This window comes from Desmodus rotundus, chromosome 5 (genome assembly GCF_022682495.2).
Source record: "Desmodus rotundus isolate HL8 chromosome 5, HLdesRot8A.1, whole genome shotgun sequence".
Lineage (NCBI taxonomy): Eukaryota > Metazoa > Chordata > Mammalia > Chiroptera > Phyllostomidae > Desmodus > Desmodus rotundus.
The window spans coordinates 44,603,432-44,631,147 of NC_071391.1; the positions used below are offsets into that span (position 1 = coordinate 44,603,432).

The window sequence follows — 27,716 nt, forward strand, 5'->3', positions numbered from 1 at the left end:
TTGATGCAAAAAATCCCCAGAACTTGGGCCATTTGGGGAGCATTCCTAGGAAGTAAAAAGAATTAATGAGAACTCTCAGATCAAGCAGAGATGGAGTCGCAGGAGACTCCTATTTTCAAGGGAAATCTGCATGAATAATAAAGCAAATCAGATCAAGTCACCAACATTTTCAATCTTGGACATGGATGAGAAAGCTGTCTCCTCAGGACTTTAGCAACCAGGCTGCCTTAAGATGCCAGGTGAGAGTAAAAACAAGGTTTATCTCAGTCGAGTTTGACATAGAACAAATGTCAGAGACTTGGGGTAAATTAGTGAGTAGAGAAACTACAGGCTAGAGAAACTTACAGGCTAGAGTAGCCTGTAATACAAGGAATGATTAGGTTTGGAGAATGTTTTTTTCTGTGAAAGTAGTGTTATTTTTTTTTTAACCTGAGATGTTTGGACAATGGCACTGAGCCATATAAAGAAAGTGTGCTTCAAGTATTCTTGAATTGAATAAGTGGAGAACTATCCATACCCATGAGAGCATTGAACATGAGATTTAGCTCAATCCTGAGATACTCTGAAAATGCCGAAGAACTCATGAATGAGAAAGGCATTGAAAAGAAATCTGCCAGCAGATTAGAATAGGCAGAATGTGCTCTAATGAAATCAGAGTGAGTTTTCTATACACTCTTCCATCTTCCCTGTCCCAGCATAATTCTAAATTTAAAAATATTGTTATTAAGCTGTTGTGACTAATTTTAATTTTATTAAATATTTGTTAATATTAGATAGCATGTAGGATATTAATCATTTTGATCACTTCTGAAAATCTCAACCAAAATGATCCGGGTTAAGATTTTGACAAATTAAATAGTATTCCAAATGAAAGCCAAAAGAGTGGGCAGGATCCTATTCTTCTCACTTTTAATAGGTGGACAAGAAAGATGAGACTTTTAGGAAGAGTCATTTATACTTTTATTGTTTTCTCTAGTATTCTGCCATTACCAAGAATCAGACTCAACCAAAAATTTAATTACAGCATTTGGGAAGTGCTGAGGCTATTTCAGTTAGAGGATGTCTTATGAATGCAATGAAGATTTTGAAGTGCATGTTTCCTAAGGCCCACCAACCCCCCCCAAAAGCTAGCAATGACATCAGTGAGTGAAGATAGTGAGAAATCATGGTGATTAGTTCATGCAAGAGTTTATTGTGAGAGGGGATGACTTCACATGGATATGAAGGGTGTGCATGTAATGTTTTTTCAATTCCATTGTCAAACATAAGTAAAAATGAAATAGTACAAAATAATAAAAATGCATCCAAAATGCAAAGCCTAAATTTTATTATTAAAGAAACAGAATGATGCCAATGTATATGAAGTTTTCTAAATTATTATTCTCAATTTCTATATTCATCTCTTTGCATAAAAAGCAGATCAAAGCTTGCTATTAATCACTAGTCTAACATGTGTTATTGCTGACCAAGGCACAGGAATTTCATAGAGCAGGGTGTTACTGTAATGACAAGGCAAGGTATGAATTTACATTAGGTTATTGAGGATTTCGGTACTTAATTTAAAATACCATTACATCAATTGTATGACTTAGGTAAATTACAAACTAAATGCCCATTGATAGATGAATGGATAAAGAAAATATAGCATATGCCCTGACTGATGTGGTTCAGTGGATTGAGCACCAGCCTGCAAACCAAAGGGTCACTGGTTCAATTCACGGTCAGGGCATATGCCTGGGTTGCAGTACAGGTCTCCAGTGGGGGTGCGTGAGAGGCAACCACACACTGATGTTTCTCTCCCTCTCTTTCTCCCTCCTTTCTTTTCTGTCTAAAAATAAATAAATTAAATCTCTAAAAAAAAGAAAGAAAGTATGGCATACTCATATAGTGGAATATTATTCATTTAAAAAGAAGTGAGTCCTGCCATTTGCAACATGGGTGAACCTGGAGGTCATTAGGCTGGGTAAAATAAACCACATGCAGAAGGACAAATACTACATGATATAACTTTTATGAGGAATAGAAAATAGCCAACCACATAGAAGTAGACAGAAGACTTTTTTCCTCTTTCAATTAGCTAACATATCTGGGATATTGAATCAACAGGGTAAGTATTTCATAGTTAGACTTACATTTAATATATGAGTATTACACAAATAGGACCAGTATAAAATTAACGTTTTCACTAGGTTAGTAATTATTTATTTCAATGTATATACACTCAAATTGTAAAAAAATATAGAGCTATACTTTAATATTGTTTTTGAACAATGAATTTATTTTAGGGGAGGCATGCTACCCGGACATCATGCATTATGTCAGTAGTCGAAATGCCACATTCTCCACCTTCCTGGTGACAGGCATTCCTGGTCTGGAGGCTGCGCACATCTGGATCTCCACGCCATTCGCCATCATGTTCTTCATCATTTTGGTGGGCAACATGACCATCATTGCAGTTATCTGGCGGGAACAGACCCTCCACGTGCCTATGTACCTCTTCTTGGCCATGCTAGCTGCCTCTGATCTAGGCCTGTCCCTCTTCACCTTCCCCACAGTGCTGAGGATCTTCTGGCTGGATGCTCGCGAGATCACCTTCTCAGCTTGTTTCACGCAAATGTTTTTTATCCACACCTTCCAGGATTTTGAGTCAGCTGTCATACTGGCAATGGCCTTTGACCGTTTTGTGGCCATATCTCGTCCATTGCACTATTCCTCCATCCTTACCAATAGTGTAATTGCCAAGATAGCTCTGGCCATCATAGTGCGAACCTTAACTGTACAGGTACCCCTGCCTGTCCTCTTGAGGAGGCTGTGCTTCTGTCACTCCAACGTACTCTCTCATTCCTACTGCCTGCATCCTGATATCTTAAAGCTCTCCTGTTCCAATACTAGGATCAATAGCATCTTTGGACTATTTGTTCTGCTGTCCACGATGGGGCTTGATTTTCTCCTTATCTTTTTTTCATATGTTCTGATACTGAAAACTGTACTAAGCATTGCATCCCATCGTGGCAGACTCAAGGCTCTCAACACCTGTATTTCCCACCTCTGCGCTGTGATCCTCTTCTTCACACCCATGATATGCCTGTCTGTACTGCACCGCTTTGGCCCAAAACTTCCCTCACATATTTATGTGACCATGGCCAATATGCATTTTCTCATTCCTCCTGTGATGAACCCCATTGTGTATGTGGTAAAAACCACACAGATACGAGATAGAATTCTGAAACTCTTCATCAAAAAAGGATCAGTAACATCCCAAGTTACGTTTATAACATGAATGAGCACTACCCTAACAGAGAAAGAATGCTTCATGAAACAAGGAGCTTGCTAAAATTCCAAATGACCACAGAGACTGTTTGACCACTGACTCTTCTGAAAAATACGAGATATGAGATTGAATAACTATTTCTATTCTATGATTTAAATGAAAACATATTGATTAATAGAAATTATTCAGTAAATTAAAAATGAAATAATGAACTACCCTCATATTTCTTAGTACAATGGTTCATATATTTTAGTCCGAGAAATTTGTAGTCTTATAGTCCATCTTGCACAGAATAAGTAAAAGTATTACTTGTTATTTATCTGTATACCTATCATACTTGATAGAGTGATAGTTATTTAGTAAATAGCTACTTTCTTTTTGACTTTTTGAGGATCTGGAGTTAACTGAGTTAAACTGAGTTTTTGCCTTCACAGTCATTTGTTTTCTTGATGATATTGTTGTCAAAGTAGGAGACAAGAGGAAAAAGCAAACAAATAAATATCTAATATCAAAAAGAACTATAAAGCCATGAAAATTACAATGTCAACAATCTCTCCCTAAATCTGCACCAACATTTCTTTTGCCAGACTCTAAATCTCTAGCATAATGTTCTATTTGTCGAGCACTCTCACACCCTGATTTCGGAGCCTCTGAACTTTGGCCTTGAGATCTCTAGTCCTGGTCCTTCAAACTTTCACCTTGTCTACATCTATGACAACACCGTTATTTCAATGTCTTTCATATTCACTTTGGACCATAATACCCCAGGGAGATCTCCATCAATATTCATTCTTTCTTGTTTTTTCTACTTTTCAACTCTAAACTTAATTTTGAAATCAACTTCAATAACTTTATATTTTCTTCTTTGCGTGGCTCTTTCCACAAGCCAAAGCTGCAATCTTACATGTTTATAACTGTCTTCTAGTTATTTACACTTCACATCATACACTCCTTTCAGTCTGACATACATAAAAGAATCTGTTTCTAGATATGCCATGAAATTCTCCCTTCTAATCAAAAAGGAATTATAACCTCCTTTGTTCAAAGAAGATAAAACTATTTTCATCTTTGAATAAATTTATTTTGATGTCATCTGAGGTGTTCAGTTTTGCTTTCCACCCATTCTCTTTTTCTCTTTTGTTCATATAATTTATTATTATTATTATTATCATTGTTGTTGTTGTTAGAAAATGTTTCAAGCATCTGAAAGATGAAGAAAATAATACAAGTGAATCTATGTTTCCACTTAGTTCTATTTAATTATAATATTTTGCCACAATTTAGTTAAATTTTATTAAGCACAACTTATGTATATATAATAAAGGCAAAGATTTCTTTGTATCTTGCTGAATAATAGACTTCAACCTCAATTGCCACAAGAAACCACACAAATTTGAGTTTGTCATTTATCTTTCTCTTCCTTGTTTTATTATATTTAATGTATGTGTGTATATAACAAGCATATGCATCAGCATATATAATATAATAAGCATATATAGGTTATATAGAATTGTTTTTAGTGATTTCTTTAAAAAATCAAGACTATTTTGCTCTGACCACTGTGGCTTAGTTGGGTGGGCTTTGTTCCACAGAGCAAAGGGACGTTGGATTGATTTCTGGTCAGGACACGTGACTGGGTTGCTGCTCTGTCCCTGGTTGAGGCACATGTGAGAGGAACCAATCAATGTTTCTCTCTCACATTGATGTTTCTCTCCCTCTCTTGTCCCTCCTTTCCCCTCTTTCAAGAAATAAATAAATAAAATCTTTAAAAAAACATTTTGAGTTACAAGGTACTTTTTTTAGATTTATCCATATTCTCACATGTAGCCTGACTATGTTCATTTTCACTGTTGTAAACACGTCTCTGATGTCCAGCTTCATAAGTGCTTCAGAGGTCAGTTCTCCAGCTGGTCTTGCCTCTCATTATACACCATACATTACCACTAATAGGATTGAAGATTTACCTGGAACTCTGCATATTTTTCCCATCTCTGTAACATCTTCAGTCTTATTCTTACTCTCTGCATGAGAGCTGCTGGAGTAATTTTATCACATCTTCTATCCCTATTTATATGAGACTTGCATCTCATATCTCGATTTTAATCCCTGTATAGCTACATAAAATTTCTTTTGACCTATATTCTGCTCTTTCAACCAATTATTTTTCCTCACTCTTCTTATATCTTTATTTTTTCTTGTAGGAGGTTGAATATTGGCCCACCAAATAGCTCCACGTCTTAACCTGTGATTATATTACTTCACATGGCAATAGGAATTTTGTAGGTGTGATTAAGTTAAGGAGATCTTAACATGAGAAGATTGTCCTGAATTTCCTGAGTGGGCCTCATGCAGTCACAAGGCTCTCATAAGAGGAAGGCAGGAAGTCAGAAAGGAGTGAATAAACTATGTTAATATTTTGAAGATACAGACATATGTGACCAGCTCCAGTTAAGAACTCTGGACTCCAAAACCCAGGCAGGCTTCCCTGCACAGGTATCTCTCATATGTCTCTGAGGATTGCAGCTACAGAGACCCTTTCAGGGAAGAAATGTTTAGATTCCTGTATGTAACCTCTCTTGCCTTTACCTATGCATATTTTTTCCTACTGTTCTTTCACAGTGTCCTTTGCTATATCAAATCCCATCCATGAGTGTAATTTTTCTTTGAGCTGTTTGAGTGTTTCAGTTGAATCACTGAACAGAAAATTGGTTGTGTACATCTGAGGTAGCTCCTCTACCTCATTCCCAACTTGGTTCCCATCACAAGTTCCCAGGCCATTCCTGTCCAGCTCCATACCTACTGCAACTAAAAGTTGTATATCACTCTTCCTCAGCTTAAAAACAAAACCCAGGCCCCCTTTATATGATCCTAGTGAATCTTTTTAAATCTTCTCCACCACTTACAATCATTCTATCAGTGAATATGAAGAATTCATTTTGAGGAGAGAAGGAGGATGGGGAAAGGCAACAGCAGTTAAAAGTAAGCTGTATTGCACCAAGGACCAATTAGTGCAAAATGAATTTATCCTGGAAGAAATCTATTAATATTATCACTCATGGAAACAGTGCTCTAGATATTTCACTCTTACCCACCCCTAAAGATATTTATAATTTAAGAAAAAAGGTGGATTTAGAGAGGGGTGGTGAGGTTATAAAGGATTGTATGTCCTAAAGATACAAATATGGTGCAAGATGATCCTGGGACCACAACAACAATGGTCTGTGTTATGGCTTCTATCTCTAAGGAACCTAAAAGGTCATAAGCTGGGAAGAGAAGAAAGGAAACCTGAGGCAGAACTGGTTGCATGTTCTAAGCTTATATCATACATCATCTGCAGAACTGGGAAAGATCCACAAGAGAGCTCTATCTGGCACATGCCCATCTGATGCTTCTCTGAAAGCATACACCACAGGGATTCAATGTGAGCCTCTAGGGAGAGGCAGAACCAGTGTTTTATAAACCTGCTCACTTGGCGCTATGCTCAAGTAAGGGAGCCTCAAGAGGCCCCAGCTGCCTCACAATCCACAGAACTGGTGTCTATGTCCCAGGGTCTGGTGAGTGAGAAAAACACCTCAGGCTAGATTAGCTCAAATTACATTGCATGTGTACCAGGGATGGGGTTAAGAGAAGTCGTGAGCTATCCTAGATATGTGTTTTCAAATTTTGCACAAGGGTCTCTGAGACAGGAAGGGCATTTTTTATATGTACACAGCACTTCCGATCTTCTTAGATGGTACATTCTATAGTTTTGGGAAATGATCCCTGGACCCTCGTTTTAATCACTCAGTTCTGGCTCTTAAAGTCAAACTACATTTATGTATGACACATATCACACAATGTTTCTCAGAAAGTTATACATCTTTTTCAAAAGACTTCTGAGACACAGAGTTTCACATTCTTTACAGAGATGTTTCAGAGTCATTTTAGCAAAATTTGGACACGATGACCTTGGAAATATGAAAATTTTGTCTATGATTTTTTTCTGGCAAAATTCAAATAAAGAAGATAGGATTTTTGTTGCTCACTTTGTGTCAGGAAACATGTCAAAGTTTCATGTGGGAGGGGTAATTCACACATCAGCTCACACTCATTCATGGACAGCATGAGAAGCCCAGGCAGGGACATACATGCTTCTAACCTCTGCTTGGTTTTACCTACTCAGTTCTTAAACACAGAACCATGGCTGGGCCTCTGAGAAATATCTCTTTCTCTTCTCATTATTTATCACCACAGCTACTTTGGATAAAACGCTGTACTTTGGGTAAACATATTGTCAGAATTTGGCTTTATATAATGCCATTACCTCTCTGGAAAGTGCAGCAGTGTGGTTGACCCATAATAGTCATTGAATTATGCTGAAAGTATTAGTTGATACTATTCACGAAATTCAGTGCTCACTACTGCTTTACCTCCTTTGTTTTCCTGTCCCAGGTAATTCCCCATGTTCCCAGTGTCCCTAATTCTTCCCACCCACCTTCATATTTTGTGAGGATCCATTCTCTTCGGGAAGATGGCAGCTTGTACTCGTGATGTGCATGGGTCCCTATACAGCTCAAAACTTTTTCCTGGACAGACTCAGGCTCATTGGCTGAATCTAGGCCTATGTCTAAGCTTAAAAGTCTGAGAGTATAGTTTCTTTTTTCTGACATTCTTAGAAGGTGGAATTAAATGAAGGCTTCCAAGTAGCCCCCCCAGATATTTCCCATGTGTGAACTTATCCCCAGCTTGTCATATATCACCCTAGGCATGTCTTCTGAGTATAAAACTACCTTCTTTCCTATTCTTGTCTTGCTTCAAGAGTGGAGATGTTATTTTATTCATATCAGTTTATTAAATATTTTTCCAGAAATTTTAATTCTGACTCTCAGATGTTTTATTTTATTGATAATGATAAGTTTTCTACACTTACAAGAATTTCAATGTATTACATTTTGGGGGGTAATGCTTTTTTTTCTTTTGAAAATACACTGTGATGAACAGCCTACAAGTAAAAGTTTTCAGAGGCAGGTTGGTGGATACAAATTCTATTTATTGCCTACTGCTCCCTCTGTAATCAACATTCAGAGAGAGTTTTTATTAGAACAACATAGATGACTCCTGGTACTCACCCTCTCTCACATCTCCACAGGCATACCCGCACAAAAACTCATTCTCCACTTTCTATTACAGATCCTTTCTCAAATCTAATAGGCCTTCCTCTGCTTTTTGTTTTTACTATAATTGGAATTTTTTTTGCCATTACTGTCATTATTATTCCTCCATGACTTGTGCTGTAATTTCTGACAATATTTGTTTGCTGTTCAATTATGTTTGTTTTAATTTTGACACCTTTGTTCACCCTTCATAGAATTTCTTCTCTGGGTTTTTCTTAGACTAAGGGTTGACATGTGGAGTGGGAATTGTAGGTGTTCTTCATGACTTTACACAACATCATTATAATTAGTTTGTAAAAGAGAATTAGAATATAATGCAGCTTGTTCTACTGGTTGCAGTTGCCACATAAATGACTGCCCAAGAACTTTGAGATCTTCACTGCTAAGAAAATTTTCCTAAGATGTTGAGAGAGAAAGTTATTCAATTGGACTTTAGATATGTGACCAAAGTTTCCTTTGAACTCTGTGTGCTCAGATTTCACATTTTTCCCTTCCTTTAATAATTGTTCTTGAAGATACCAGGATCATTCTTTAAAAGGTAAGTCATAGAAAGCACGGTGTGGATTCACAACTTAGAGACCTTTTATGTGACTCATGGTCAATGTCTTCACGAACTAGGTTATGGAGATGTCTATATTGACCAGTGGGTTACTAGAGTTTCAAAGGCAGAAGTTTTATATTGTTTCATTATATTATATTGATTGAGTACATAGCAGAAGTTCAGGAAATGGGTGATGCTATAAAAAATATATTTTGTTTCCCACTACAAATATTATCTAGTCTTCATCTTTTTCCTCTCACATATATGTACCAGCTATCCAAACATTTTGAGAGAGAATCATGTAACGAAGATTGAGAAAGGATTTAAATCCAGTAACATTCACATCAAGCCAAACCCCTCCTGATGTCTTCTTGTCATGATATTATTTTAACCTTCTGAATCTCTTCACAAATAAATTATATACATATAATGTCCTAAATTAGGATATATATATATATATATATATATATATATATATCCTGATATATTACATAATATCAGGAGTTCAGAGTCCGTATTAACAATTCTTATGCTTTATCTTCTAACTCCCAAGCAGCCATTAAAAACAATTATCCTTATCTAAGCTTCTTTAGAACTTTATATTCTGGTATTAAAACTAATCTAGCTTATGCACATGAACTCTGTGTTCTCAACACAGTTTCAGTTTGCATTTCTCAAACCTTGAAACATATTCAAATGAGGAAGGAATTTTTCTATCTGAATGACCCAAATATGCTTCTGAAAACTAAGGCAAAACTCGAGACAATAGGAAGCACTCCTTCCTTCTGCCAATACCTAAAGAAAGGGATTTGGTACTATGAGACCAGAAGAGGAAAAAGAACAATATTATTCTGGAAGCAAGGGCCATGAGTCCCAATGGGATGAGATGATAATGAAATGTGGTGACAGATAAACCTTTTGCTTTCTCACTAATTTTTCCAGACAAGTCCTCCTCAGAGTTATGGCAATTCCAAGCAACAATAACACCAGCAGCTTCTGCTTCATACTGATGGATCTCCCAGGACTGGAGACTGCTCATTGCTGGACAGCTATTCCTGTCTGCCTTATCTATGGTCTGTCTTTGCTGGGCAACATTATCATAATGTACATTGTCAAGTCTGTGCCCAGCCTGCACACTCCCATGTACCTCTTCCTTTCCATGCTTTCAATGGCTGACTTGGGGCTCTCAGTTTCTACACTGCCTTCAATGGCAGCAGTCTTTCTCCTGGGCCAGAGGAAGGTGGGAGCTGCAACCTGCTTTATGCAACTCTTCTTCATTCACACTTTCTCAGTCATTGAGTCAGCTGTGCTTTTGGCCATGGCTTTTGACCGCTGTGTGGCTATCCGAGAGCCCTTACGCTATGCCACCATTCTCACAACCAAGCGCATTGGGGCCATCGGGCTGGCCATTGTGATCCGTAGTGCTGCCCTTCATCTGCCCCTGCCTGTACTCCTTGGAAGACTACAATTTCAGCCTGTGAATGCTCTGTCTCATTCTTATTGTGTTCACCCTGACGTTCTAAGGCTGGCCAGTTCCAGCACTCTCATGAACAGTGGCTTTGGGCTCTTTGTCATGCTTTCCACTTTGGGGACAGATGCTGTACTCATTCTCCTTTCCTATGTATTGATCTTGAAGACAGTATTGAGTATTGCTTCCAATGCTGACAGGCTCAAAGCCTTCAACACCTGCATTTCCCACATATGTGCTGTACTACTATTTTATACCCCACTAGTCAGCCTGTCCATAATCCATCGCCTTGGGAAAAAGAAACTACCAGCTCAGGTATATATGCTTCTCTCTTATCTGCACTTTCTTGTACCTCCAATGCTCAACCCAATTGTCTACAGTGTTAAAACCAAAGAGATTCGGGTACGCATTCTGAAGATGCTCCACCCCAAAAAGTTCTGAGCCCCAGGGACAAAATACTGGTTGTGATAGTCAGCCTGCTGATTGAAAACATTCCTGAGAGGAAGTGTATTGTTCCTTTTAACTGATCATTAAATATTCAAAAAACACTGCCTGAATACATTTTGGTGTTTCCCACGCTATCAGAACAGTCCCTGTCCAAAGGGAAAAAAACCATGTTTCTTATTCTGCAAATGTCAGGGTCAACCTGAAAAATCTCGGGTTGTTACAGGGGAAACTAACAGCCTCTGAAGAGAGTGTCATTTACATGTAAAAGTAAACAGATTAGAAGAGTAGGATTTAATGACCTTTAAACTGTCTTTCAACTAAAAACCCAGAATACCACAAAATTAAGTTCAAAAGGGCCTTACTTGGTTGTACTTTCTGAAAGTTTGGCAAATATGTGGAATCAAGATATGTTTTTCTTCTGATTTGTATATTAACCATATCTAGCTCTTTGAGTGAAGTTAAAGTCCTGCTCCTCACTTTCTAATAGATAAATGAGATGCTCAGAGTCCTCAAAACACACTGGGATACTGTAGTTCTTGAATGGTAGATGCCACATACAACTCAGTTTTCTTCTCCAAAGAAAATATGTTACCAATATTTGATTTATCCCTTACATAGTCATTCATTTGTATTACCTTTACGTATCTCTGCTGGGCCACCTCCTATTTAAAGTGTACAGAGAACAAAATAGAATATTGTTTCTTTAGTGTGCATAGTTTAAATATTTAGAGGAAATAGCCTTTAAACATATAATTCACCAGTAAGTCACAGGTGCTTTAAAGGCTGACAGCACAGCTTAGAGGAGAGACCCAAAGGAGGGTGAATCCATTTAATCAGTAGGATTTTAAGAGATCCTTCTTTGAAGTGGTGAGTTTTAAGTGGAGACTGGAAAGATGAACTACTTAAGCAAGGCCAATAAAGCCCTTCTTGATGTTGGTTCATAAATGGTCCCCCTTCACAGAGGGAAATGAGAAACCAAAGAAAGAGGCAGACCTTCCAGATGAAAGGTTTAAAAAGCAGAGGAACTTAACATATGTGGGATGTCTTAGGTGGGTATAAGATAAGTAGATCTCAGCACTTGTCCACTAGAATTTAAGACTTTTTAGAAGCCAAAGCAGGGTTCAGTCACATATATCATCCAGATGGTCTCAAGAACCCATTGCTCTCTCAAGGTTGTGTCCTTGAAATCTGGATCCCATGGTGGAAATGGTGGGTAAGAGCATACTCTCCAAGGGCAGGGTAAGGGATGAGGAGCCACTGATTGCCCATGTCCAGCTTCTGAGTAAACCAGTGGTCACATCCTCTTCATGATCTCCTTCAACACTTGATCTAACCTAATCTTTTTAGAGACCCTGCATTCTAGAAACTCAAACATGATTGAAGTGCCACACAAACACTTTGTGGTTTCTGGGATCTGATCATTCTTCATCCTGTGACTCTACAGTGCCCAATGTGCTTCCTCCTTCGATACTCCTGTACTGTACCCTCCCCACCTCACACATACAGATCTGTTACCAAGGCACTGAAGATGCCTTTTGTAACCCTCCTACCACACTCCCTATGAGCTTAGGTAACCCTCCTCATGATCCTACAATATCTCATACATGTCTAAATTACTAACATTTTAACAGTTTTAGTGAGATTTAATTGACATATAATAAATTGAATAAATTTAGAGTGTACAATTTGATAAATCTGACATATGTGTATACCTATCAAATAATCACCACACTCATGATAATGAACAGATTCACTGACCCCCACAAGTTTTTTGTTGCTGTTTTATACTTTCCCAGCTACCTTCCTCCACCTACCTTGTCTCAAACACTGACATGACTTTGTTACTACAGGTTAGTTGGCCAACTTTCTAAGACTTTACATGAATGTTTTGGAAAAGTATATGCTTTATGCTTTTTTAAAATTTTGGTCTGTCTTCTCTCAGCATGATTATATTGACTCATATAATCATATATTGACTCATGTGGCTCATACACTATTCCTTTTTTTATTGACGGATAATGTTTCACTTTATAACTATACCACAACTCTCATTACATGGTAAAGAGCCATGTCAATAAAGTATTAAATTATAAAATGTATATTTCCCTTCATATTTTCTGCATGTAGTACTCTATTTTCCTTAGCATAAGTACAAATTTATATCTGCTATCATTTTCTTTCAGCCTGAAAAACTTTAACCTTCTTTTCTGGTGCAATTTTGATCATCTGAAATGTCTTCATATATATTTTAATTATGAAGACAATTTTACTAGATTAGAATTGTAAGTTGAAATGATTTTTTTCTTATACCACTTTAAAATATTGTTTCTTACTTTACAATATACAGGGTTGGACAGAAGGAAGGCCTGCTTGAGTGTAGTTGGTGGGGTATGCGAACGTCTCCCATGAGATGGACAGCAATTTGAACATTTCACCTAAAATGTCGTATGGTGTAATTGCATGTGGTATTGTTGTTATAGAATTACACACTTACGATTTTTTAATAAAAAGGGGCATTATATGTGCCAGACCCTGTATGTTTCACTACATATCCACGGCTATTTATGTTCACATTTTCTTTAAGTGCCTAAAGGTATTTATCGTATCTTTTTTTAGACTCCTTTCTTCTAATTTCAGAATCTCTGTTCATCTTGGATTCCTTTCTATCAGCTGTTTGCAGTCTTCTGCTTTTCTGTTTTTTCATTTGTCTATTTTTATGTGCCCATGGACATTGTAGATATTATATTATTGGAATCTGGGCCATATTATCTTATAAAATGGGAGTTTGATTTGACATAGCAGGCAGGTCGTGTACTGCAGGATCATCTTGATGTTTTTGCATCCTGGTCTTAGGCTTCATTAGGATGGATGCATATTAGCCCTTCCTCTTGGGTTACAGTATTCTCCTTGAATCACCTCCTATTCACTCTGCTGGTGAGGGAGAGATTCTTATCCTAGGGTTATGGGGATGGACAAAAGCACGGTCCTTGACACTGGAAAGGTAAGTTTGACACAGTTTATTAGTCATAGGTACTCACAGGCTGGGGAAGGAGGACACACAATGTCAGGCAAGGGACACACAATGGACTTGAACTTGGGAACTGAGTGAACAAGCAGGAACTGCTAGAGGCAGGCTCTGTAGTAACAAGGAGGTGAGGTTACCTCTTATTATTTGATTAGCTTGTTTCAATAATTTCACAGGCTGGCAGGGAAGTGAAACACATTAGTTCGAGTGCTGCTGGTCTGATTGTTAGGGCAACTAGCAAGTGGGGAACTATTTTTGCTGGATGTGGGGCATATCTGGTGAGAGCAGAGAAGTTCGTGGTTAGGCTTTTTGATGCTTCCAACTTTCAGATGTCAAAGTAGCACATGATATTGAATCTTAATTTTAGACCTTACACCACATCCTCCTACTCTTGTGGTGTGACCTTCCTGGGTTTCAAATTAATGTCCACAGTATTCAAAGAAATCTTTCCATTTTCTCTGATTGGAAGTCCAATGTGTGCCAGGAGTGTATGATTTCCAGAATCTCCATTCAACTTACAGCCCACCTCTTCCCTCACAGATGTTTCCTCCTGAGCTTTCTGGAGTCTTGCACTGTGAATTTTCAGCTTAGTGCCTGGTAAAAAACTCAAGTGGTCACCTAAGTAGATTTCTAGGACTCCTTCTTTCTGCAACTTCTTCCTATCCCATAGGTGCCCCAAATTTTGATCCGTAATAGACTACCTAAAATTAATTCTCTGTTCTCTCCCTCCAATAATGAGAAGGCTCTCTCGATTTGCAGTCAACTTTACTGTCTGAGCCTATAAAGTACACTCAGGCAGAAAGCCTGAATATGAAGTTCACCTCTTATTTCCTTTATCAGGAGTCAGACCTCTGCACTGCCTGATCTATTTTATATGTTTTCCCTAGTGTTAGGCCTGCTTGTTTGTTTGAATATGTTCTATATCCATTACTTCTTTATGACATATTACACTGAATGGAAAGCTTTGGGGAACTCCCTATTTTCTTGCCTTCAATCTCAGGGGTTTGACAAATGATTGCACTGTGAAACAGAAAATTCTGCAAAACATTATTTTTGCAGGGCATAAACTACTTGCCTTTGTCTCCAATGCTGTGGCTAACTTTGTGATTTCTATTTAACTACAGATACATCTCCTCAAAGTTGGAAAGTCTTTCAAAATACTGAATTTTTATTATTTCTGTTGTAAAAATAAAGTTCCTTTGCTTCATTTATATGAACATAATAATAACAAAAATGTCTTAAATGTTTTATGTATAATTTTTTAGAAATGATATATTTGCATATATTACACCAAATAATTATGCAATAATAATAAAATAATTCTTATTTGAGTATTGACCACCTGTCATAAGATTTTTAATGGAGCACCCTATTTAATTCTCACAAAAATGATGTACATTAGTTTCTCTCACTGTGCCCATTTCACTGATGAGAAACCTGCATGAATAAGAGGTTAAATAGCATGCTAAATACTAGAGCTATTAAGTGGCAGAGCTGAAATTCAAACCCACATGGTTTAACCACAGGGAAGTTTATTATTCATCATACATCCATCACTTCCCACTGATAGTGCTATTACATTTCACAGACATGAAAAATGAGGCTCAAAGAGCTTGTGCAACTCATTACCAGTGGAGACCTTCTACAACTCAGGTCTTCCTGGTGTTGAAGCTTGCACTCTCAAACAGCCAATATTTTTAATTGCAATGCCAAGTGTACTCAGTAATGGGGACAGACTTGGACAGGGCTAAAAGATTTCCCATAACAGTGGAGTCTTTTTACAGTTCACTACAAAACTTGTTTGGCAGTGACGTGGTTAAAGGCAGTTGCTGCCCCAAAGCACATGGTGCCTGTTGTGTTCATCAAGGGACAATGTCCAGGAATTGGCTGGTTTGTTGTAAAACTGTTCTGCATTGAGAACTCCCTTCCATTGTAACCTATAGGAGAGTGAAACATGTTCTCAGCTCTTGTCTCCTTGTGGGTAAGTCAATGACATGGGGTTTGGAGAGGAAAGGCATAAAGCCATTTGCTCCTTGTTAGTGCACATTTAAGAATAATGATAAAAAAATTTTTTTAAAAGAATAGTGTTAATAATACATTTTGAGGTAAGACCCTGAAAAAAAATACAGTATATTAAAGATTTAGAGGAAGAAAAGAAGCTCTTTATCTTTAGAGCTATTGGATGAGTTTCCTGAAGAATTCCCCAGATGTGCCATCATAATAAATAAAACCAATTAAATGGGCAATTAGGAGATGGGCTGGTAACTCACTAGCAAATGTTCTTCTTGCCTTAGATTCAGCCTGAGAGAGGTGCACCTGAAGCTCTAAGCAGGTGTACATGCCCCTCCAAGGGAGACAAGCTGAGATGAGGAAAATTTTGAGGAGCAGTATGATGTGGGGAGTTGCTCATTTATAAAGACAGTTTGGAAGGACAGTCTATTTCTTCTTGCAAGACAGAAGGTCACCAAATGATGATATAAATTAATAAACCCAGGGTAATCAAGATTAGTTGCAATTTTTTCTAAATCTTCAAAGAATCATCTCTGACAAAACTTGCATTTTGATCATGGTGAGTAAATTTAAGAAAAAAATTAAAGAACAAATCCTAAAAATTATTATTTACATTCTATTTTTATTTTTTTATTGTTGTTCAAGTACAGTTTTCTCCATTTTCCCCTCACCACTCTGACTACTTTACAGGATACATGGAACTCTTCAATTCTTTCATCCTCTATTTTATTTTATCATCAATTAAACCTATACAAATTGGTATGCTATAAAAATTAGTACAATTTACCCATTTTTATTTTTTAATGAGTGGGAAAACAAATCAGCACAGTTTGTATATACAGTTCGAGAGGAAAATCCTTTGTAAACACAAAACCCATTTTCTTATTTCATATTACTATCATGACAGAATACTGGCTTTTAATGCTATTGTTTGGATCCTAATGTGGTTGCCAAAGGAAGTGGACATTGGTGTCAGGAAATCCAGCAAGGCATCCCACTTTGTTTGCTTTATAATGCCACAGGTTTACTGACAAGACAAAAGAAAGTTCCTGTAAGGAAGAAGCTCTTAGCATATTCTTGACACTTTGGAAAAATAGCTTCTGCTTCTGCCCAAATTTTGCCTAGGTGTTTTTTCTTTCAGTGTTTTTGTACTGAAGCTGGGACCCCAGACAGAAGCCTTGCCATCTCAACTATATTCTTCTGCTTCTTAACACGAAATCCATTCACTCGGCAAGTATTTCATCAAAATTAAAGCAAGAAAAAACATCACACAGTCACACACACACACACAAACTCACAAAACTTCCTCTTCTGGGTAGTTAGCTTAGTGAAATATGTAAAGACAATATTTTTTGTATACATATATGAACATCTCAGTGCCTTTTTATAGGTCTATTTTCTTAAATGATATGTAAGTGAAATAAAAGAATTCTGAGTTTGTTTACACTATGGATATCTATTATGCTTGTATCTATGCATTTGAAATTGATAAGCAAAATGAAAGACCTTCGAGTTTGTTAAAGAAATATTTTTTTCTCTAATTAAATAAAAAGACAGTGACAGTGTAGGGTGAACATAGGATGGAGACCCCATAGAGAACATTTAGACACTTAATTTGAATGCATGGTTCTTCCCAGTCAATGGTTTTGAACATTCTCTCACCTTATTTCCCATTTGTGCCATCTGTCAGTAACTGAGTAGAAGTTCATAAATCTATATGCAGCAGGGATAACCCAGTTTGTCTGACTGCCTGCAGCAGCAGAATTTAGCTAACATCCAGATTACCTTATTAACATTTTTTTACTTTGCACACCAAATTAAAGGAAAAGTATCATATCCTTATTTATTATAATCACCATATGCTTATTGGTCTTTCATGATCTATGGTAACATCATTTGGGAAATCCCAATAGAAAAATCTTGTGTTTGCGACTGAGCATTGCTGGGGCCCCATCTCAGAGCTTAGTGCTGAGGAGCAAGTTTTCTTTTTTGTCTAAGGGGTTTCTTTCTTCTTCATTTATTACCATTGTTTCTCTTCCACTTCCTTGCTTTAGCAGGCCTTAAACAGCATTGCTTACTTCTGTTTATAAAGCAATACTATATCTACCTATGTACCGCAGTGATTCTCAGACCTTTGTTTGCATTAGAATCAGCTGAGGGCTTGTGAAACTACCAAACACTGGGCTTCAGTCCAAGAAATCCTAATTCAGTAGATTGGGGGTGCGCAGGATGATGGCTTTCATTTACTGCAAGTTCTGTGCTGCTCATGCCATTGCTGATGTCGAGTCCACTTTCAGAGCCACTACGTATATAGTCAACACAGAATAAAATTCCCCCAACCCCCAGTCAAGTACAAAGCAGTTTTCTTAAGTGATTGTGGCTCTAGAAGGTTGTCTCTGTTCTCTTAACTCTTTTATTTCTATTAAGGTTCCAGTTATTAAAGATACCTATCTCCTAGTTATCTCACATGCTGGTAACCTGAGATTTTTCCCAATGCATCTCTTTACATTTCCTACCAATCACTCACTCACTCACCTATGCACCCACAGATCATCAACTGCCTTGCTCCTTATTGCTGTTTGCTTTTTCTCCAATTACCCTCTTCTCAGAGAGCTGTTACCTAGTCTTAATCTAAAATAAAACCCCCTTTTCTTTCTACATTGCATTTTTAACATATTTCAAATAATATTGACTCATGTCTCCTTTATGTGGGGACCTTATTGTTAAATTTTTATTATAATTCTGGAATATAGAACAGTGCCTAGGACAGTTTAATTCTGGAATGATAAGAGTATAAAAAGCAAATTAAAAGTGGCAATCATAAAAATTTCAGAAATAAGAATTTCTGGGAGTTTATAATTTACTTCAATTTAAGGCTAAGGCTTGTGAGTGTCTTGAGTCTGTTGGTAAATAGCTGACATTGGCCTTAAGTTACAAACAATAATGTCCAGAATAACAATTACTGAGTCCAAAATAATTATTTCCAGTCTTGGGTCATACTTCTATAATCCATGAAACTTTAGCGAAGTTATATACCTGAGTTCTTAACAAATAATTTTATTAGTCTGGCAAAACAGACCTTCCATCCTCTGAGAATTGAGGTGCTTTAAAATGGCATGTGAAAATGATTTGTGAAGTGCTTTAAATGAAGTACAAAGGTAATGAATTATTGACTTTTTTACCTGCAAAAGTAAAAATGACAGAATTCATTCTTTCAAAGAGAGAATACTGGGTTGCATTCCACAAGACATAGGAGAGGAAATGTGACAAAATAATGAGAAAATCAATGTTAACCAAAAAAACCCTCCAAATACATGATTAAATAAGATTCCTCAAAAATAAATTGTTATTCCTGATTACTGTTCTTTAATGTTTTGCATTTCTGGAACATTCTAGGAATTTTCTTCCTTTATAATTAGGAAGGAAAGTTTAAAGCTTTCAAATTGAGTTCTCCTTATTGTGTTCTAAAAGAAAAAATGAAACTCAAATAGATTAAATATAAGGAGGTAGTTATTTGACAGGCTCTGAAATGGTGGCCAAAGTTCAAGGGACAGACCACAAGAAAGACAGATTTATAACCAGATTATTGTATTTCTCCGGAAACTACTTTACACGTGTATCAAAATCCTGATTTCTTGGCAAATACATGCCTTTTTTTCCTACTTTCTATAGTCTCATTAGAATAATGCTGAATAGTAATGGATAAGTTTTAGGGTAACTGTTCAATATTCTGTAAGTTAAGAATCATTCTATTTATTGTTTCACATGAATAGTTTTATTGGAAAATGAATTGTATTCATATAAATCTCTAAAATTTTTGCCATAACTTTGTATTTTAAATTGTATGTGTGATAAGAATTTTCTGTGTTCATGTAAGAGGTTGACATGAAATGAAGAATTATTTTGTGTTGTTTTATTATGAAAGATGTCTGTGCAAAATTCTCATAATCACATACTGGAGAAACACCTATTGAAATACAATGTGAAAAAGAAACTTCAGGAAGTGAGGAACTTTGATTCTGGTTCCAAATCAAACACACTAACTACATTGAAAGCTAGAGTTCATTTCCCAAAATGTGTAATGTAGACTTGGGAGATTCTTAGTTCCTTTCAAGAGCTGTATTTCAAACTCTGATTTGGGGGTAAATTATGTTGTGTGGCTGCTGAGACAGGCTCACACGTATGCAAGATTTCTTCAAATAATTCAGACACACCTTTTTAAAAGAACTCCCTATGTATGAATTGGGGAAAATACTTGGGTAGATTACAAGGCCATGGCTATCATAGAAGCATTCTGGGAGGCTTTGCAGGGTCGTAGTTCACAGGACAGGCTCTGACACAGCAACTCTTTTGATTGTAGGCCCTGTGAATACACATCTGCTTGGAGTTCTGTTCATCCAGGTCATCATGTCAGACTCCAACAACAATGGCACCTCCTTCTTCCTAACAGGCCTCCCAGGCCTTGAGGCTGTGTACACCTGGCTCTCCATCCCTCTGTGTTCCATGTATGTGGCTTCTCTGGCAGGGAACAGCCTGATCCTCTGGGTGGTGAGGTCAGAGCCCTCCCTGCACCAGCCCATGTACTACTTTCTGTCCATGCTGGCAGTGACCGACCTGGGCTTGTCTGCCTCCACACTGCCCACCATGCTCACCATCTACATGCTGGGTCTCAGGGAGGTGGCAGTGGATGTGTGCCTGGCCCAGCTCTTCTTCATCCACACCTTCTCCATCATGGAGTCCTCTGTGCTGCTGACCATGGCCTTTGACCGTGTTGTGGCCATCAGCAACCCCCTGCGCTATGGCACCATCCTCACAAGTCCCCGGATTGCCAGCTTGGGCCTGGCCATCACGCTGCGCAGTGTGGGTCTCCACATCCCGGCTCCCGTCATGTTGAAGAAGCTGCCTTACTGCCGCAATCGCCTGCTTTCCCACTCCTACTGCCTGCACCCCGATGTCATGAAGCTAGCCTGTGCAGACACCCACATCAACAGTGCCTATGGTCTCTTCGTGGTGCTCTCCACGCTGGGTGTGGACGCAGTGCTCATCGTCCTCTCCTACGGGCTGATCCTCCATACAGTGCTGTCCATTGCCTCCAAGGCGGGGCGCCTCAAAGCCCTCAACACTTGTGTCTCCCACCTCTGTGCCGTGCTGCTCTTCTACATACCTATGATTGGCCTGTCCATGATCCATAGATTTGGGAGGTGGGCTTCCCCGTACAGCCGTGTACTGCTCTCCTATCTTCACTTTCTCACTCCTCCAGTGCTTAATCCTGTGGTTTACACCATTAAGACCAAGCAGATCCGAATGAGGATGCTTCGTCTCTTCCGGTGGAATAGAAGTAGCATTAGACACAAAGAATGAAATTGAAATCTTCACTGGACATAAGAAAGGCAGGGTGATGCTCTTGCCATGCTTGCAGCTTAATCAATGATTTAGTACCTGGCAAATTACACAGAGAACCCATTAAATTAAGACTCCATCCTCATTCTCAGTAACTTCACTCTCTAATGATTAGATATAATCCCCATATTCATCTTTGTTTTATTAAAAACATACTTACTGAGCACTTGCCCTATATTCTGAAGTCTGCTAAAATCTAGAGATCAAAAGAGAATTAAGTTGCTGCCTCAGTTTTGAAAGTGAATTTGATAATTACTTTATTATGATTGAAGATTACACAATCATGTACAATTACTTAGGGGAATAGTAACAGTTTTAAAAAATCTAACCCTTTCATTATTGTTGGTGGAAGGGGAAGAAGAGGCTGGCATTGTAGTTGTTCATTCAGAGATAAGACCCTTGGCATATTTGCATTTCCAGTTAAATATCACCTCCAGAAATTGTTTTTGCTGTGTTAGCCACAGCATCAGTTGAGTATAATATTGTATTTTGCACAAAAATGGTTTTCAGTATTTGCTAAATGAGTGAAAATAATCATGTAGTTATAATTTGCTGAAAAAGTTTGTAGTCAATTCGAAATGTTTATTAGGAGAGGGAATGTAAGGTATAAAAATGTGAAGATAAGATTTTCAAAATGCTTCTTGACTGTTAAGCAGAGCACCCAGAGATTTTTGCTGTTCTTCCTTCTTACATAATAGAAAAATGATGGGTGAACAAGGGGTAGGGGAGTATAGTCAATAATATTATATTAAAGTTTGCAGGTAAGATATCACATTCTGTGTTATAATAATGTCAAATCACTATCTTGTGCACCTGAAACTAATATAACTAATAAAAGATTATATACCAACTATACTCAAATAAATGTTAAAAAAAAAAAAACGTGGTAGAACAACTACTCTGCTCTTTGAATCGCTAATCATTGGCCAGAATCACCAAGTAAGAAAAAATCACAAGAATGAAAAAAATATGTGTTAATTCACCATTAGTTGGAAACCAAACTTCTAACAACTTATGCATCCTGAATGCAACTCAATACTCAACAGCAAATGAAATAATTATTTTCAGAATAAAATATGTACATGTTTTTTTATTATTACTGTCATTAAGAATAATGGTAATTTTTGTTAAAAAACCTACTATTTGGCTTCCTTACTTATAACCATTTACAAGCAGTAGCTTAGTATACTATAGGGAGAGATGTGGGCCAAAACTTGTTGCTTGATAGCTATGATAATATCCATGGAAGATAAAAACACAATGAGTAGTGCAGCCAGCTTTCTATTCTGGAAGAATTCACTGGAGCACGGCAGTTGGACTCAAGTTTGCACGGGAGGATTTTCCTTTTGTCCATAATTAATCTCCATAATCAGTCTGGCAGAACTGGAGTTTTGGCAGTAGTGCAGATAGCTGGACCAAATACCCAGCTCTGGGATGCTGAGAGAAATGCCAAAGCGTGGGTGCTCACCTAAGTTGCAGGGAGAAACACCCAACCAGAAGATGAAGAAACAGCAACTCAGGGAGGAGAAGTAACCCAGGATCATTCTGTGGAGGAGCAAGGACAAGAATCCAAGTCTGGATCCCGCCCCCCACCCAGGCAGGATGGACTTTCTGCAGCCTGAACGCACCAACCATGGATTTCAGGTGTGTGAAGGACTATTTCTCCTGGCTCTACTACCAATACCAAATCATTAGCAGGTGTGCTGTCACGGATCCTTGGGAGCCATCCATATTCAATACCATCTTACTAACCATTTTTGTTATGGTGGTGTATACTGCCTGTTTTTATTCCAGTCCACATCTGCCTGGTGTGGGAATTTTTCTCCAAAATGTGTGGCTATCACAGTAAACTTTCAAATTGATTTTGTTTGCATTCTGTGACTTGGCATTGCATATGTCGATGCTTCTTACAACTTACTGTTTTAGGTGAATACTGTGTCTTCTCTCACTGTCTGACCAAAAAGGCTCTCACTTCGCTACACCCTCTTAACACCTTTCTTGAGATTTGAGATAGATTTCTCTTTAGATATTTTTGTTCATGTTACATTGCATATCAGACCATAGATAATACAATGGCCCTACCCCACATACCATATTTTCTCAACTTAAATCTAAAACTTTAGATTTTAATTTTTAATCATGAAATTTTATATAATATTTTTCTGGAAAGGAGGCTCATATGAGAACTAACAGAATCATGTATAAAATGCTCCATTGATACTTACGCTATACTAAAGGAAATATATTTTAAAATTTGTCCATAGGCTACTGTCAAAAGTATCATACTCTTGTTTACAGTATAAAGATGTGAATAAATGACATGGGTCTTTAAAGTATTGTTTTTCACTAAATTACTGATACCTAAAATTTTTTTACTTCAAGTGCAAAAGAATAGGCTGGAAGCAATTACCTCCTTTCAGACATGATTCATGAATTGTTTCAAATGCCTCTAAAAGTCTGGCTTTATAACAACTTAAAATCAACAATGTTGATTTTAGATACCCAGTAGGTACTATAATACAAAATAATTTTAAGTATAAGAAACAAAATATAATCAAACTAAATTCAGATGCTGTGACTTGTGATGTTGTCCTGCTTTCCAAGATGCTGGCCTGGGGGGAGGACAAAAGAAATTGCTTTTATTTTTCTGTGCTTTCACTCAGTAAAAGGGGGGTAGCAATGGGGAGAAAATGCAGACAACTGTAATTGAATAACAATAAAAAATTTTTTAAGATAAATAAAAAAATAAAACGGGGGTAGCATTGAACTACAAAAAGAAAAGCTAATAATAGGCTGGAATTAATATTCTACCAGCAGGAACTCAACAGCTCCAATTAAATGCCTTGATGTAGTGGCTCCTTTGCAGAGCAAAAATAAGATTACATTTCTTTCAAAGTATTTATCTTAAACACATTATAAGTTTTTAATTATACTGCTGAATCACACATGAATGGCAAAGATAAATCATTGCAGTTGTTCTTTCCTCTCAATATATATTAATGTTAGTAATATTGGAAGGTAAAAATGTAAATAGTTCTTGGACGACATTTGTACTCTTTTTGTGTTATGAAAAGCAATTTTCAAAGAGAGCTAGAGAGAAAGATGTTTCTCATGCCAAATTAACTTGCATGTTTGCTAAAAAACAAACAAACACATGGATTGAAGATAAACCATATCTGAACATTTGTTGAGTTTTGCAAAATAAATTAGGTTTAATTAAAAAAACACAATAATTATTAAAAAGTAAAAATAAAGTTGGAAAGGTCAAATAGTCTAGTAGTCCCACACTCTTTGACAGACTCTGGGACATCATTAAACACTGAAAATAGTACGTACTAAAATTGCTAATGTTCCCCCAGTATTTACAGTAAGTGTAAACTTAAAGTCATGTATTTTTATAACATATCACCGAAGATATTCAATGCTAAATGTTTAATAAAATAAACATATTTAGTACTTCAAAGTAGCAACCTTCACTCTAAGTAAAATATCTTGAAAATTATTTTAAAGCTATAAGAAGGGACATTTGCATCTCTGCTGTATGAATTCTAGAGAGACATTCATTTATTTCTTCAACAACTAGTTGACAGTTACTATGCTCAATTCTGGACACAGAGAGTTTTAACAAAATGGGCATCCAAAAGAGATATGCCCCAACCTCCTGAACATTACCACACGTAGGTCAAAATGGGCTTTAAAAAAATCAAATACAGTAAAGTGGGTTGTCTAGAGATGTGTTGAAGGTTGAATTTTGTCAAATATTTTCAATGTAGTTCTAGTGGTGGTAGGAAAAAAATACCTATCCTGAATTGTAATATTTTGAATCCCCCAGATATTTCCCCAATACTTGTCATTCAAGTTTTATTTATGCTACTTCTTGAATCAGATATATAATATTCTAATTTTGTCATTGAACTATACTATTACAAGTTTTTCAAAATTTTCATTGTTATTGCATTATTTGCACTGTCAAAATACTTATATGAATTTATATATTTATTTTTATTATATTCCATACTTTCCATACTTGATTGTAAGTTCCAAAAGGACAGAGACACTGTAAACTGTTCATCGCTTCTACGCTGATACTGTATACAGGGCTTACGAATAAATGAATGACTGAATAAATTAATAAGCAACACCCCAAATTGCCTTGTAACTGGGATAAACTTTGTTTATATAATTTAGTTTGATAATGCAAATATATATGTTATAGTTGGAGCTATCACAGATATAGAGGGTTGAAGATACATTGTGACTCTTAGAATCATATTTTTCTGCTCTAATAAGCAAGTTTTCTATCATCACTGCTGAAAAAATATTCTTGGCAGAATCTTTCATTTGCATCATCAACCATGAAGGAATAGTGGTCTCCCAGGAGCCTGGGATCACCTGCTTCACAATGCTCTTCACTCCTCATAAATCTGAGCCTCCTGTCTCCCTGTACTATAACGACTGGTAAGGAAGAGAGCGTTCCTGAGGCTGATTCAAGAGCAGCAGCACAGCAGCAGCCTAAGGTGTCACTGTCACCTGCTGTGTGTGGTGACAGTTGCTGAGAGAGACTAAAAGTCAATGAAATTAGTGATCTGATTTTCCTAAAACTGTTGGACATTGCCTTGCCTCTGTAACCTCTGAGATGTAATACTAAGAAGGTTCGCTGTGAAATTACCTTTTGCTGTGGCTTCTCCCAAAGACTTGAGCGGCCCAGGAATTCTACAACTGCTTTTACCTGTGCTGTGTTCTGAGTGGCTGTGCTATATTGGATCGTTCTCAATGACAACAGACAGTTTAAACAAAACTGTGAATAAATATTTATCATACTTTGAAAATTACCTTCAAATATTCATGCCTGCTTCCTCTGCTTCTCCTCTCAATTCCTCGATATTCATTCTTACAGGATTCCCTGGCCTAGACCAGTACTCTCTCTGGTTTTCAATTCCTTTTTCCTCCATCTATGCCATGGTTTTTCTGGGAAACTGCCTGGTGCTGCACGTGATCCGGACTGAGCCGAGCCTGCACCAGCCCATGTTTTACTTCTTGGCCATGCTGGCCCTCACTGACCTGTGCATGGGGCTGTCCACGGTGCACACGGTGCTGGGGATCCTGTGGGGGATCAGCCAGGAAATCAGCCTGGATGTCTGCATCGCACAGACTTATTTTGTCCATGGTCTCTCTAGCACAGAGTCTGGAGTCCTTCTTGCCATGGCTTTTGATCGCTTTACTGCAATCTGCAATCCTCTGAGATACACATCCATCCTGACTAATAGTAGAATCATTCATTTCATGGTGGCCATTGTGATGAGAAGTTCTGTGTCCATTCTTCCTGTCATCATCCGCTTGAAGTTCTTCCATTACTGCCGCCCCCACGTACTCTCCCACTCTTTCTGCCTGCACCAGGACCTACTCCGGCTGGCCTGCTCCGACATCCGCTTCAACAGCTTGTATGCCTTGGTTCTGGTGATTTTTGCCTTGCTCTTAGATGCTGTCCTTATTCTCATCTCTTATGTTTTCATCTTGTATACAGTGCTGGCAGTTGCATCTCGGGAAGAGAGGCTCAAGTCTTTGCAGACCTGTGTTTCCCACATCTCTGCTGTTCTGGTTTTCTATATTCCCATCATCGGTCTCACCATGGTACACCGCTTTGGAAAGCACCTCTCACCTTTGGTTCATGTTCTTATGGGAAACATTTATATTCTATTTCCACCCCTGATGAATCCAATAATCTATAGTGTAAAGACCCAGCAGATCCGAAGCAGGGTGAAGAAGTGGTTTTCATTGAAAATGTAGTGGAACCCTTGAATTTTATTCAGTAAAATGTTGTTTTATTGTTGTTCAATTACAGTTGTCCCAATTTTTCCCCTCTTACTCTCCCCTGCCCTGCCCACCCTCCTCCCCCACTCCCTTAGTCATTCCCCACCCTATTGTCCATTAAGGTAAAAAAATAATGGTAGTTCCCATGTGTTCAATAACTTAAGATTTGTATAATATTTTCTAAAAATTTTGTCCTTTTATAAGGACTCAAGTATTAAAGAACTTAATGTGGCTTACTGATACAGGAGAAGTGATAGAACTGAGTTTTTCTAATATACATTCCAGGAAAGATTTCTGGAAGTTTGTGGGAGGATATTACAGACATGACAATTAAGTGTCTTTTCACTTTACTGACATAGTGCTGCAGCATGGCTGCCATGTGAGAATTCTATTAACCTTAGTTATCCAATATTTTTCACTTAAAACTAGAAACATTTCTATTTAAGATCTTGGAAGCATGTCTATCATTTAGACTTTTTAAAAATGGTGTTGATATCAAAATACATGATGCAATGAAATTGAACTTTCCTTATTCAGAGAAGTTAAGTGAGTAACTATGCTGAAACTATGATGCTGAGTCTCCTCTCCAC

At 37.5% G+C, this 27,716-nt stretch overlaps 4 protein-coding genes and 1 pseudogene across 4 annotated transcripts; all 5 read left to right on the plus strand.

The window, feature by feature from the left end:
- Positions 1 to 203: 203 nt before the first annotated feature.
- LOC112315852 (olfactory receptor 51G2) lies at positions 204 to 4,327 on the plus strand. Its single transcript, XM_024572553.4, has 2 exons — positions 204 to 239; positions 2,286 to 4,327. The coding sequence occupies exons 1-2, from the start codon at positions 233 to 235 to the stop codon at positions 3,278 to 3,280; spliced, it is 1,002 nt and encodes a 333-aa protein (XP_024428321.3). The 5' UTR covers positions 204 to 232; the 3' UTR covers positions 3,281 to 4,327.
- Positions 4,328 to 9,926: 5,599 nt separating this feature from the next.
- LOC112315953 (olfactory receptor 51G2) lies at positions 9,927 to 10,874 on the plus strand. The gene has a single exon (XM_024572608.2). The coding sequence runs from the start codon at positions 9,927 to 9,929 to the stop codon at positions 10,872 to 10,874; it is 948 nt and encodes a 315-aa protein (XP_024428376.2).
- A 5,449-nt stretch (positions 10,875 to 16,323) lies between these two features.
- On the plus strand, positions 16,324 to 22,113 carry LOC112315951 (olfactory receptor 51G2). The gene is made up of 2 exons (XM_024572607.3): positions 16,324 to 16,474; positions 20,276 to 22,113. Exon 2 carries the CDS (start codon positions 20,323 to 20,325, stop codon positions 21,274 to 21,276), a length of 954 nt encoding a protein of 317 aa, XP_024428375.2. The 5' UTR covers positions 16,324 to 16,474; positions 20,276 to 20,322; the 3' UTR covers positions 21,277 to 22,113.
- A 674-nt stretch (positions 22,114 to 22,787) lies between these two features.
- Positions 22,788 to 23,177, plus strand: LOC112315851 (serine palmitoyltransferase small subunit B-like; annotated as a pseudogene).
- Positions 23,178 to 25,857: 2,680 nt separating this feature from the next.
- On the plus strand, positions 25,858 to 27,552 carry LOC112315950 (olfactory receptor 51V1-like). The gene has a single exon (XM_024572606.4). It carries the CDS (start codon positions 26,089 to 26,091, stop codon positions 27,100 to 27,102), a length of 1,014 nt encoding a protein of 337 aa, XP_024428374.3. The 5' UTR covers positions 25,858 to 26,088; the 3' UTR covers positions 27,103 to 27,552.
- The last annotated feature ends 164 nt before the right edge of the window (positions 27,553 to 27,716 follow it).